We start from the raw sequence: 13,100 nt of genomic DNA on the forward strand, positions 1-13,100 counted from the left end.
CATGATTTTATCTTGTTAGAGCATGAAAGCGTCCATAGTTTGATTAACGTTTATTTAATTCATAAGGCAGATGTTAAACATTTTAATCTCATCCACATGGTAAGATAAATTTGTGCACCATGTATCACATTTAATCATTATAACAAATTAAAATTTTATAAAATATATATGTGGGACGGGCCGGGTGACTTGAGTGTCAACCCAAGCCCGACCCTACCTGAAGTCGGGTAACTCAAAGATCAACCCGAATCCGATCTCTTTTAATGATCGGGCCGGGTTCAACCCGACCCTAAAGGCTTGGGTCGGGACAGGTTGGCGAGTAGGGTCGAGCCTTGTACACCCCTACCATTATGGTCTCATTTGGACCTATTTCAATAAAAAATTTAAGAGATCAAAAGCATCACAAACTTTTACCCTACACTACTCAAATTAAAAATATATTTAACCCACATTTGGGAATTGACCATTTAAGGTTATGCAATTGTATCTTCATTTATGAATCTTTGTATTTGTTACGACTGACCCAAATGACATAAGACTCAATATTGCCTTTTGTTGGCTAATAGGATTCACAACAAAATAAACATCATCACGTGGTCAGTTATGACAACCAAAGATAGACTCTGTCTCATCCAATACTTAGTTGATCAAATACAAAGTCGACACAATTGATGACTCGAAGCCTTATCTAAAAATTTATTCATCACATCTTCACTAAGGTTAAGTGGTCATAACATAATTAATCGTTTAGTTACATAAGTATTATTCATTTTACTCATTACGTACTTTAAACTTTGAGTTACCTTTCTAATTCTAAACGGACGTGAGTGTCGCAATGTCTTATACAAATACTTCATCTGTCGTGAACAACCAACTCCCCACCGTGTTATTAAAAACTTGAAATCACCAACGTGATTGCTGATCATCAACATCAACGTGTCAAGTTTTTTTTTTATAGGCATCAGCGTGCTATATTGATTGCATTAATTAATATCCATTAGCAATTTACCAAACATAGTGTAATTAAAACACACCGTTTCGTTTAAAAAGAAAAATTATCACCGTCATTAATAATTAATTAAATTAATCAAATAATTCAAAATTCAAAATCACACCCCAACGGTCAATTCCTCTAACGTCTCTTTGTGTCTCTGTGCTTCATCATCCACAACGCTGTATAAATACCAACACCTGTTCCTTCCCTCTTCACCATTGTGTTTCTTACAATCGGCGCTTAGGTCACTCTTTGTCAAAACCCAAAACACCTTGTTTTGTGAACCTCTTTCTTTCTCTCTCAGTCATGGATTTCCACACTCTCTCAAGGAAGGAGCTTCAGGCCCTCTGCAAGAAGAACAAGATCCCAGCTAACATCACCAATGTCGCCATGGCTGACTCTCTCGCTGCTCTTCCCCAAGTAAGCAATCGATTTTCGATTCTTCCAATCTTGCATTTGTTCGATTATCTATCTCGATTTCATTTCCCCCCTTTTTGAACCCTAGTGAAAAATTGACATGTTGGTCCTTGTTTAAACTGTTCGATTCATTTTATGTCATTTTTGAAATGGAATACAGAAACCATTTATCATGATTGAGAAGGGGATTTAGGGTTTAGTGTTTATATGGTTCAAAGTGATTTTGATTTTGATTTTTAGGGTTTAGGGTTTCTGAGGTTAAAAATGTTTTTTTTCTTCAATTGTTTTGTAAGCCAGATACCCTTTATCAAAATTGTGAAGAGGGCATGTTCAAAATGTATTTTTGTTGTTGTTTGAATCATTTGCTTACATTTTCAATTTGTTCTTTCAGGTTGAAGGTTTGGATGAATTGTTGAATCCAAAGGAGGGCGATGTTGGAACCCCAGATATTCGTCCCCGAACCGTTAGCAGAACCTCAACTCAGAGGAAAGCAAGGAATGAACCGGAAAGTTCTAAGGTCACTTCTCGGGTTCGCCGTGTGCCGGCGGCAGGAACTGGGGAAGGAGTGGTTGAGCAAGAAAACAAAGATAACAATGTCCCAGCCACACCTGCTGCTGTGCCACCAAGTAGCAGGAGAAGGGTCCCTGCACCTTCTACTCGCAGATCTAAGAAGGAAGCTGAAATGCTGGAAGAAGATGAAGATAAGGGAAAGCCTAAAACTGCTGTTGCTGCTCCTAGAAGCAGGACAAGAGCTACTGGTCGTTCTGCTTGCACTAAAATTGAGACCTCAGGTTATAGCACCAGGAGGTCCGTGAGATTGATTGGGAAAAGCTTGTCTAAGATGAGTTTGATGGACACTGAAGATGAGGGACTTTCCAAGATTGGTGATGTTTCTGAAGAATTGAGTGGTGTATCTGAGCATGTAGAGGAGGACTCATCAGTGACTGAAAAGGGTATGTTGAATGTTGATTGCTGATCCCTCTTTTTTTTGTGAATTTATTTGTGATGTGTTTGAGTGATATGTTGTTTCTAATTAACTATTTTGGAATTGTGTTATGATGATGCAGGGGCTAGTTTGCAGACAGTGTCAAGTGTGGTTTCGGAGAATAGTGAAGATCTGGAAGTTTCCTTGCTGAACAACACTGATTATGAATGCCAATCAAAAGAGGAGGTTTCTGAGAAAGTCAATGACTTGGAGCCAGAGTTGCCTGAGAAGCAAGAGGAGGTTTCTGAGAATGTCAATGACTCGGAGCCAGAGTTGCAGGCTGAGAAGCAAGAGGAGGTTTCTGAGAATGTCAATGATATGGAGACAGAGTTGCAGGCTGAGAAGCAAGAGGAGGTTTCTGAGAATGTCAATGATATGGAGCCAGAGTTGCAGGCTGAGAAGCAAGAGGAGGTTTCTGAAAATGTCAATGATATGGATTCAAATTTGAAAGTGGATTCAACTGAAGCAGGTTTGTTTTTCCTTTTATTAATTGTTTTATTGTTTTGGTTATTTCTTTTGCATTGATGATGATGTGCTCGAGTGAAATCATCTGAATGTTAATGTTGATGATCCCTTTGACTTTGCAGGATCCAAGTTGTTATCTGAAGAAAGTAAGGAATGCGTTGCAGCAGTCTATGATGATGCATTGTCTGTTGAGGTATCTCAAGATGCTTTTATGGAGGTTGCTGACCAAGACATTGCTGCGTTGACTGTTGTGGCACCTGGCTCGCTTCCTATGCCATCTGTTGATGATGCTTCAGTGAGCCTCAAGGAATTTGTTGAGGGAAACACTGTTAATGAAGGCAATGAGACTGAAGTTGAACATTCAGAGGTCGTGGCAAGTGCTGGTGAGCACCAAGAAGAAAAATTGGAAGTCAAACTAGTGTACCCAGAAGAGGATGCCCCTTCTGCTGTTGTAGCAGAAAAGGATGCAAGTACTGAGAGTTCTAAAGCTGTAACTGAGGTCTGCGATGAATCTTCTGTAGAAGAGGAAGAAAGCATGGAAGCTGTTATTGGGCACTCGGAAGATAGCATGGTTGAGATAAATTCTGATGTTACTGGGGCCCCTTCTGCTGTTGCAGCAGAAAAGGGTGCAAATTCTGAGATCTCTGAAGCTGTAATTGATGTCTGCAATGAACCTTTTGCAGATGAGAAAGAAAGCATGGAAGTTGAGAATGTCATTCTTCAACTTTCATCCCTGGACGTGTCTGCAGAGCAGATAAAGGAAGAATCGCTTAGCTCAGTTCAGCCAGAAACAAATATGTGCAATGCTAATGTGATGAAGGAAAACAGTGATGATTTGAAGAACATGAGTATGCGGGGGCTCAAGAAGATACTGAAGAAGAAGTTTGCAGGGCCTGAAGCACTTGGTAAATCAAGCATCAAGGTGCAGGAAGTGGAGAAGAGAACTGCACTGCAAGCATTGCCACAGAATTGAAATGAGGGCTGATATTATAGACAAATCATCACAAATGATTGATGAAATTTTGTTATGTTACTTAAGTGTGCCACTTGGAATGTGGCACACTCAAAATAAATACTTTGGTTGATTGTGTATGTGGAGTGGAGGGTCTAACCTTTGGTTTGGCACTCCCTTCCCATTTTAGCTTTTCTTTCTTTGCGAATTATGAGTGTGATTACTTCTCTTTGGAGTCTCAATTTTTGAATATTAGTGGGATTACTTCTCTTTGCAGCAATTTTTTTTATGACTGACAACTATAAATTATTTTAGCTAGAGCTATTTAGTGTAGCTTTCCTCCTGCATTGAAGAGCATGTGGTATCGTTGCAAGAAAAAACTCTGATCTCATGAGTGCCAAAATGTATCAACATAACTTGCTAAAGATAACAATATCTAAGTCTTACTTTTCGACCGTAAAAAAATGTCTTACTTTTAATAATTATCTAAAATTTAGTTTAACATGAACTAAACATCATATACAAGGGTCGATTTCCCTAATCAACAACTCACATGTATGTCTTCATTGTTTGTTAGCTCTTAATTCATAGTCTTCAATCTTCATCTCCTCCCAATTAGTTCAAGTCTTTTCTTTCTCAAGAAACATCATTGTTTCTTCGCTTTTATTTTCTTTAAGTTGTGCCTAATATATAACTTTTCTTGATTTCAATATGGATGATATTTGAGACGTATTTCACACCTACCCATTTTTTAATTTTATTTTATGTGCTTTTTTATCTTTTAACACAGACATTCAATAATTGATTGTAAAATCACAAAATAACTTTTTAATTTAATAAACTGAAAAATGTTTAATGCTGATAGTGCGTTAATTTATTTTTTGGTAGAATATATAGAAAATATAATTTTGCTAGTAATTTGATTTTTAGATTTTTTTTTTGGGTCAAAGATTATTAGATGATAAAATGAAGTGAGTATTTATTTGAGAAAAATCCTTATTATAAAGTTGAGTTTAATAAATATTCATGAGTCCATTGTATCAAAGCCCAACATCTAAAGCTGAGGCATAACCATAAGAAGCCCAATAAAGCTACACACAAATATAATTTTACTATTTATTATAAATATATACTACTGTAGTTAAGGTAAGTTCATTTTCACCTTTGCCTTAGATTAATTTAATTTTCCCCAATGTGCAATCCTTCATTTTCTACTGTAGTTATCATGGAGCAACCACACCATGATTCGCCTCCTCCCGCCGCCGCCGCGATGCCAGTTTCCGAAAATGATGCGGTGGCTGTGGCTGTGGCTGATGATGCTGATGCTGATGCTTCCAACCACAAGTGAGTTTCGAATTCACTCCTGTTTCTCTTTGCAAAACCCTGCTCTTCCTGAATCAATTTCGCTTTCTTTGTTTGCAGAGACGTTGAACAGAAATTCGATGTTCCGAGGGAACAAGTTACACAGATTCTGCAAGCTATTGCATCCACTGGGAAATTCTGGTACGTGCTTTTCTTCTTCTTCTTCTTCTTCTTCTTCTTCTTCTTCGTGTTTGTGTTGTTTGTGTATTTCATTAGATCTAACGATGGACGCCACAGAATGAACCCTAGTCTGCATTCATGTTCAATTTACAAAACCCTAAGTTGCTTGCTGCTAAGAGTCCCATAGACTGAATCAAATCTAGGTATTCTTCTAACCTTAGGTGTGTCTACTGCCTTTGACTACATTATGCTTTTACAATTATAAACATTGTAGGCTTTTACTGTGAGAATCAATTACTATATGATGCAAGGGGTTATATACTATCATGGGTCCTTTTATAAGATAAAAGTTTCTGTTTAGTCCTTTAAGTTGCAATTTAAGCGATACTACCCATTCGGAACCAATGCAATTAAGTTTCATTATTAGTGAACTGCCTACTGAAAAATGATGTGCTAACACTTTGAAATCATGATGTGGTATTGTAAATTTGTACCCAGAAAATTTAAAGTATTTAATAGCGCAGAGTTGTTGTAGCGTAATAGTGCGAATGTAGCTTCACTTCCTGAGGCTGCTGGAGGGGGCCAGGATTGTTGCTATCACCATGGAAAATCATGGCTGGAATTGCAGCTGACCTTGATGCTTCACCAAATAGGTGTGAAAACCGGAAACCCCTTTTTTGCTCACTAATTATAGGTTTTCCCACTCATTTTTTCAGGGAGATTTTAGGAACTGCTTATCCTTTTTGAAACAGGGGTTTTTAAGGTTTAGAAACCCCTATTCCTTAGAAACAAACTCTGCTTCCCCACCTGTGTTTTTAATTCCTAGCTGGTACGTGATGCGTAGATGTGTTTTTATAGCTAAACCTGGATCTTTTCCAGCAGCTCCCCTCTTTCAATATTGGCTTTTCTGTTTTCTGTTTCTCACGTGCTTACTCTCTGAGTGCTCGTGCTTAATCCTGGCACCCCAGTGATTTTGTGGACAATTTCTTGTGTTGTCCATCACTCTGCTATTCCTTCCTTGTGGTTTTGATTTGTTTGTCCTATCACACCTTTGCCTCCATGATCTTACCCATTTGACATCCTCTTAGCTTCTCAGGATTTATTCCTCAAGAATCTCCTTGAGCCTTAGCCTATGAAATATCTTGCCTTAGACTGTTGTTGATCGTTACTGTTACCTATGATCATGGTGTTTGGGTAATAGTAATACAAATGAATATGTCCCTAAGTTGTCAATCTTGGCAGGATCCTGGGTTCCCATCCCATCCCAACCATGCCTTGGGATGAATTTTCCCATCCCATCCCAGTTCACTGTCCCGGCTACTGGCTATCTCGGCGGGATGGTGAAGGCCCCAGTTTTTCAAAAATTCCTCCCAAATGTAAACGTTGGGGGTTTTATTTAGGGGCATTTCCAGGTTTCCGCAATGGAAAAAATCCTAGCACTTTGATTTTGTTCGATCTTTATCTCTCTTCTACCCACTTGGACCCTCTTCTCCTATGTTTTTCTTCGCTCCTTCCCTCTCTTCGGCCCAAAATTAGCCAACGACCACCACGACATGACCTCTGACCTTTCTCCGGCGAGCTTCACCTCTGTTCTACCCACTTCTAACCTCTTATCCTCTATTCTATTCTGTATTTATCATTGTTTTAGTATTTATATATAGGGCATGAATTATACAAAATTTAGGCAAAAATACTATCCCAGCCGTCCTGCTATCCAGTTTTGAGGCTGGCCGCAACAAACTGGGAACTGGGATTGACAACGCAGATATGTCCTAAATTTTCCCTTTTTTTTAGATTTGAGCATTCATACACATGTATTATACACTATCTTGAATTTGGTTTTCTGTCAGTGACATCTGTATAGCGGCCACACCATGATCCACTCACTATACCACTATAGCACCTTTTTTTTGATTGGGCAGTCCATATAGCTTTCAGGAATTGACTACTGTGGCTAAATTGAATGATAGTTGACATGGACATGGGCATGTACTTTCTAATGTGGTAAATTTTTTGAATTACAGGCATGAGTGGGATAATTTGAAGAGCATGCTATCGTTTCAGCTGAAGCAGGTATGGGGAGGTATGCTAGCATGCATTCTTAAATGTATTGTCTTTGATTCTTGAAAGTATGCTAGCATATAGGCTTTTACATTTTTCTTGTATAATATAATAGTTGATTAATTATTATTCAAACATTGTAATTCGTACACTTTACATATTTGTTTTACAGGTGTTGTCAGAGTACCCTGAGGCAAAAGTTACTACTGAGGAGCAATATGCTTCATTAGGAGAATCCTACTTTGAGTTAGTCCACAAATTGGATGAAGGTATCCCACTGTTAGTTCCCTCTTTTTTATGAGAATCATCAATTTTATAAACATTAACTTTGAGACTTGAACATCATTATTTCTATATTGAAAATTATAGCGCTATTCCTTTAGTAATTGTAAAAGTAATATGAAAATACTGTAAAAAATAAAAATATTAAAATTGCTTTTGATAAGTCAAATATTTTTTAGGGAATATTAGTCTTAGAGATATTCCAACACCGGAAATTCAAAATAGAACAGTCAGATATGCATAATATAAGAATATGTAATCTCATACTAGTAAGCAAGAAGCATTGCATTCGATACTTCCTATGACGCAATTTCGAGTTCTATATACACAATATAAGTTTATCTATGTATACAAAGGAATAATGGTAAAAAATAAAAATTGCTGTTCTCTCCTCCTCTGGAATATTATAGTTTCATACAATTTTCTTATAGACTGCACCGTGTTAACAGATAATGTCATTTATTTTAAAAACCTATTTTGGTGGCTTTGAGTAGGCCTGCATTTCTGTCTGAAAATTATCTTACTTAAAGAAACCAATGGTTAGAACTTAGAAGAGTATCCCTGAGAAATGAACTTCCAAGGATTAGTATGAGTTACGTTGACCATTGCATTGATATCCCATCATCCTGGTTTCCAAATTTGCTCTAAATTATTTGAGAATTGAGACCATAATGAAGTAATCTCCAAAAAGGAATGTGAATGCCATTTTACTGCTAGTGATTTTCGGATCTCAAATTTCCTGGACCCAACCCAGACCTATTTCATTCTTAACCCTTGACCTGCAACAAATATCTTGAATACTTAGATTGTCTCCTTTCAGATTATATATATATTATATACTATGTTACCTTATTGCATAGGTTTTTCATATAATTACTTGCTTCACAATATTATGTTATTATTTTAGTTATGTCTGGGTAGAAGTTCCACTAAATTATCTTGATAATTTTATATGCTTTCTGGATTCCAGAACTTACATGTTTTATTGATGGCCCACCATTCACGTTGCAAAGGCTTTGTGAGGTATGTCTGCTTCTTTGGTCTATTGCGCATTATTAAATCCCGGCACCGACATCCATTAAGTTTAATATGAAAATGTAGAATAATATTACTTTGTCTGATATTGCATTGAACAGATCTTATTGGACGCAAAAAGCATTTATCCAAATCTTTCAAAGCTTGCTTTAGCTCTTGAAAAGGTATGCTTCATTGCATGGCTGGTGTATAGCTGTTCAAATTAGTAATTGTGAGAATTAATAACAATGAAAATCCTGTAGTTTGATTAGGATTGTCTCATGTGAATCCCAGAAAAAAAATTATTTATTTTTATTAACAGTACAGTACTTCAATTATAGATAGTTTGTTTGAACATTTGCTTGACTTATGCCTGGTGTTTTCCTCTGTAGAACTTGTTAGTTACATCTACACTGGCAATCTCCACTGATCCATGCCCACAAGTTACAGTACAAGAGACAAATGAGCAGGAGAATGCCAGCGAGAAGCAGGAGCACCAATGTGAAAAGCAGGAGCACCAATGTGAAAAGCAGGAGCACCAATCCGATAGTGCCCAAAATGGCATTGAGCCTTCGGTAGCCACCGACAAGGATGAAGTAATGGCTGAGGCTGAGGCTGATACGCGGGATGATATGACCGTTGACACAGAAGCTTTTGAAGATGCTAAACCACCAGAAACAATTTCTGAGCCCAATTCTGAGACAAATTCTAATAGTGCATGAGTTTTGTGGTTACTGTAAACTCTGATGAGCATAGACTCAGATGTTTTCTCTTGGTGAGCTTCCAGTGCTGTGGATGGAACTTGGTCGTTGTTTCATGGTGCTTTCATCACTGACATGGTAATCCTTGGTGCTTAGAATTTAGCAACTCTTGAAATCAGGACGAGGTTTCTGTCTGTGTTGACACTGCTTGTATTGGTGGCATGAGCTTGAAATACTACACTGTAGATCTGTTTATTTAATCTGTGCTCTGAAGTTAAATTCACAAACTTATTTTGAACTTTCCAATCCTTGCCATCATTCCCTCTGCGGTGACTATAGTAGTTGTTACCTCTTGTGTTGGTTGGCTTTAGCCTTTAGTAACTAAAGAGATCATCGTATCTACTTGTGACATCTTGCGCCAACAAATGTGCTTCATTTTTTGTACGTTTTAAACTTTAAAAATTGAAGTCTCTAGAATTAATGACGAGGGGCGCACATCGGCCTAGGAATAGCTACCCCAATGAGGGGGAGGTTCCAATTCAAGAGTAGTGGAGGTGTGGGCTCTATCACCTCATGGATTATTTTATTCTTTCTAAATCTCAAAGTATAACTTCTAGCCATTCCTCTCCATTTAAAAATCATGACTTCATAAGAGTAATAGCAACATAGTTTGGTCTTTTTATTTCACTATTAAAATTCAAAAATCGCATAAAACTTTTATTTTTCATTGGAAAGCAAGTATGTATACTACTATAAGTTCACAAAGCCTAATTCTTAATTTTTTTATTATAAACTTTATAATTCAACTGTTTGCAATACCAATAAGGTGTAACACAACTAATAGATAGTTTGACTCCTTATACGTCTAGCTCAGGGTTCGATAACCTAGACGGTGCGTACGGAGAAATATTTGTTGGGAGATGCTTACACACCTAACATGACTTGAGAGCTTCAGAGGATTATTTGAAAAGAAAAAAATCAACTCTTTGACATGGGTTTACTCCTAGTAGTTAAATTAAAAAAACTATTCTACACAATCAAAATTTATCATAATTGAACCAGCACCCTTGTTGGCATGAAGAAGACATCTACTTATGTAAAAATCAAATATGTAAGAGCCATGCAAACATTTTTGTGGGTGGAAAAAATCATGAAATTTGGTTAGTTATTTTATCTTTAAATAAAGGAAGGCACAAATACAATAATGTTTAATCACAAAAGTAGGATTCTGAAGAAAAGCTTAAGCACCGTTATGGGGTCACCGAGTTTTGATCGGAAAAGCTCATGAACTCTGCGTCCGCGGTTGCCGGAGATGCTTGTCCTCAAACGCTTTCGTAGGAATCCAAATACAATCGCTCAATCGTCTTCCCCGAACCCTCAAATCTTTTCTCTTCCGGCTCCGATTCCTCAATGGCCTCAAGGTTTCTTTTGAATCTTTTTATAGTAAGCCACTGAGTTTCTGTATTGTGACTATGGCCCATATGAATGAATGATTTTTTCCATTTTTGGTAATTAGATTCTTTTTTCTTTGCTTTTTTTGGAGGTTCAGCATTTTTGTTTGGAGTTTTGCCAGTTATGCATATACCTTAGTAGATTTTATGAAAATTGATCTTCAGCAATGACCTTGATAATAGTATGATTTATAAATCAAGATTAATCTAATTGGAATTCTTTTAGGAATTTACTATTGGCATGTACTAAGGTTATTGGTTACTGTCTCAGACATTTTGAGTTAGCTTTACTTTCTCTTAATTTTGCGAAAACAAAATTGACTTATCTCTCTTAACTAATGTATTACTTACATATGTGTCATTTCAGGACAAGGTTTTGCTTCAGGAATTGTAAATCTTGGTGAAATAGAAGTTTTCAAGGTCACTAGGTTTGAGTTTGTGTGGATCAGCAGTGCTGTACCAGGCACGAGAAAACCTGTTACATTTTATAAGCCTGTGGGAGTACCCGATAGTTTCCATATCCTAGGTCACTATTGTCAACCCAGTGACAAGCCTTTAAGGGGTTTTGTACTTGTTGCTAGGGAAGTTGGAACCTGCTCATCCGAAACTACTGATACCGACAACCGGGAGAAGCTACCTCCCCTGAGAAATCCCCTTGATTTTAAGTTAGTTTGGAGTCCTAATGGAGGATGTGGTTACTTTTGGCAACCTCTGCCTCCAGAAGGTTACAAGGCCCTCGGCTACTTGGTTACTAACAAACCTGACAAGCCTGAGTTGGATGAAATGTGTTGCATTCGCGCTGACCTGACTGACAAATGTGAACCTTACCGTGTAATACTTGCTTCCGGTTCTAAAACTCCAGAGTTTTCATTTCAGGTATGGAGCTTGAGACCTTGTGACCGTGGCTTGCTAGGAAAAGGGGTTTCTGTTGGGACTTTTTTCTGCAGTAGTGGCTTTAACACGCGAGAAGAGCTTCCTATTGCATGCTTGAAGAATCTCAATCCTGTGCTACCTGCAATGCCAAATTTGCAACAAATGCATGCACTTATTAAGCATTATGGCCCGACTGTTTTCTTTCATCCTGATGAAGCTTACTTGCCGTCTTCTGTAGCTTGGTTTTTCAGCAATGGAGCCATGTTGTACAGAAAGGGTGTGTCTAAAGGAGAGGGAATTGATGCATCTGGCTCAAATTTACCAGGCGGGGGAACAAATGATGGACAGTTTTGGATAGACTTGCCGAACAATGATCAAAGTCGGCGTTTTCTCAAACGCGGGGACATGAATAGTGCAAGGCTTTATGTTCATGTGAAGCCAGCTCTTGGTGGAACTTTTACAGACATTGCAATGTGGGTGTTTTGCCCCTTCAATGGACCAGCCACTTTGAAAGTAGGGATTAGGAACATAGCTTTGAGCAAAACTGGAGAACATGTTGGTGACTGGGAACATTTTACGCTTCGAATATGCAATTTCAGCGGAGAGCTATATAGTATATACTTTTCACAGCACAGTGGTGGTGAATGGGTTGATGCTTATGACTTGGAATACATTGATGGCAACAAAGCTATTGTGTACGCATCAAAATGTGGACATGCAAGTTACCCTCATGCTGGGACCTATATTCAAGGTTCTGCAAAACTAGGACTTGGCATTAGGAATGATGCTGCTCGTAGTAAGTTGTACCTGGATTCTAGTATTCACTATGAGCTTGTTGCTGCTGAGTATCTACAAAATGCTGTCATTGAACCTCAGTGGTTGCAATTTATGAGAGAGTGGGGCCCCAAGATTGTTTATGATTCCAAAACTGAGCTGGATAAGATCATCAATGCTCTTCCAAAAATGCTTCAACATTCGATGAAGAACTTGTTTAACAAGTTTCCAGTGGAGCTGTATGGTGAGGAAGGTCCTACTGGGCCAAAAGAGAAAAATAATTGGATTGGAGATGAAAGATGGTGATTTTATGTTGGTGTTCATCTTACTCTCATAGCATGTTTGGATCAACTTTTTTTTTTGTTAAGAATCAATTCTGGCACACAGAAGCTGATCACAAAAGTTGCTTCCCAAAATTGATTTTGGTTTTATAATCAATTGTTGAAGAATTTCCAAACATGCACCGATTGTTGGTGAACCCTACAAATTCTAAACTGTAATGTTGTAGTTATATGTGTAAACATACTAAGCCACACACGAAATAGATGGATGGTTAGCTAATGATTTGTGCATTACTAATAAAAAACTTGCAAATATCTCACAGTTGGATTGAATGAGAATTTTATACTTGCTGCCTCAGTTTGATTTT

At 37.7% G+C, this 13,100-nt stretch overlaps 3 protein-coding genes across 3 annotated transcripts; all 3 read left to right on the top strand.

Annotated features, from left to right (window-relative positions):
• Positions 1-1,202: 1,202 nt before the first annotated feature.
• Positions 1,203-4,093, top strand: LOC130747781 (uncharacterized). Its single transcript, XM_057600815.1, has 4 exons — positions 1,203-1,414; positions 1,803-2,364; positions 2,479-2,865; positions 2,984-4,093. The coding sequence occupies exons 1-4, from the start codon at positions 1,301-1,303 to the stop codon at positions 3,832-3,834; spliced, it is 1,914 nt and encodes a 637-aa protein (XP_057456798.1). The 5' UTR covers positions 1,203-1,300; the 3' UTR covers positions 3,835-4,093.
• An 871-nt stretch (positions 4,094-4,964) lies between these two features.
• Positions 4,965-9,659, top strand: LOC130747783 (uncharacterized). The gene is made up of 7 exons (XM_057600817.1): positions 4,965-5,157; positions 5,236-5,316; positions 7,320-7,368; positions 7,529-7,625; positions 8,609-8,661; positions 8,775-8,837; positions 9,045-9,659. Exons 1-7 carry the CDS (start codon positions 5,006-5,008, stop codon positions 9,372-9,374), a joined length of 825 nt encoding a protein of 274 aa, XP_057456800.1. The 5' UTR covers positions 4,965-5,005; the 3' UTR covers positions 9,375-9,659.
• Positions 9,660-10,512: 853 nt separating this feature from the next.
• Positions 10,513-13,090, top strand: LOC130747782 (hypothetical protein At1g04090-like). The gene is made up of 2 exons (XM_057600816.1): positions 10,513-10,774; positions 11,172-13,090. The coding sequence occupies exons 1-2, from the start codon at positions 10,666-10,668 to the stop codon at positions 12,755-12,757; spliced, it is 1,695 nt and encodes a 564-aa protein (XP_057456799.1). The 5' UTR covers positions 10,513-10,665; the 3' UTR covers positions 12,758-13,090.
• The last annotated feature ends 10 nt before the right edge of the window (positions 13,091-13,100 follow it).

Source organism: Lotus japonicus, chromosome 3 (assembly GCF_012489685.1).
Source record: "Lotus japonicus ecotype B-129 chromosome 3, LjGifu_v1.2".
Classification (NCBI taxonomy): Eukaryota; Viridiplantae; Streptophyta; class Magnoliopsida; order Fabales; family Fabaceae; genus Lotus; species Lotus japonicus.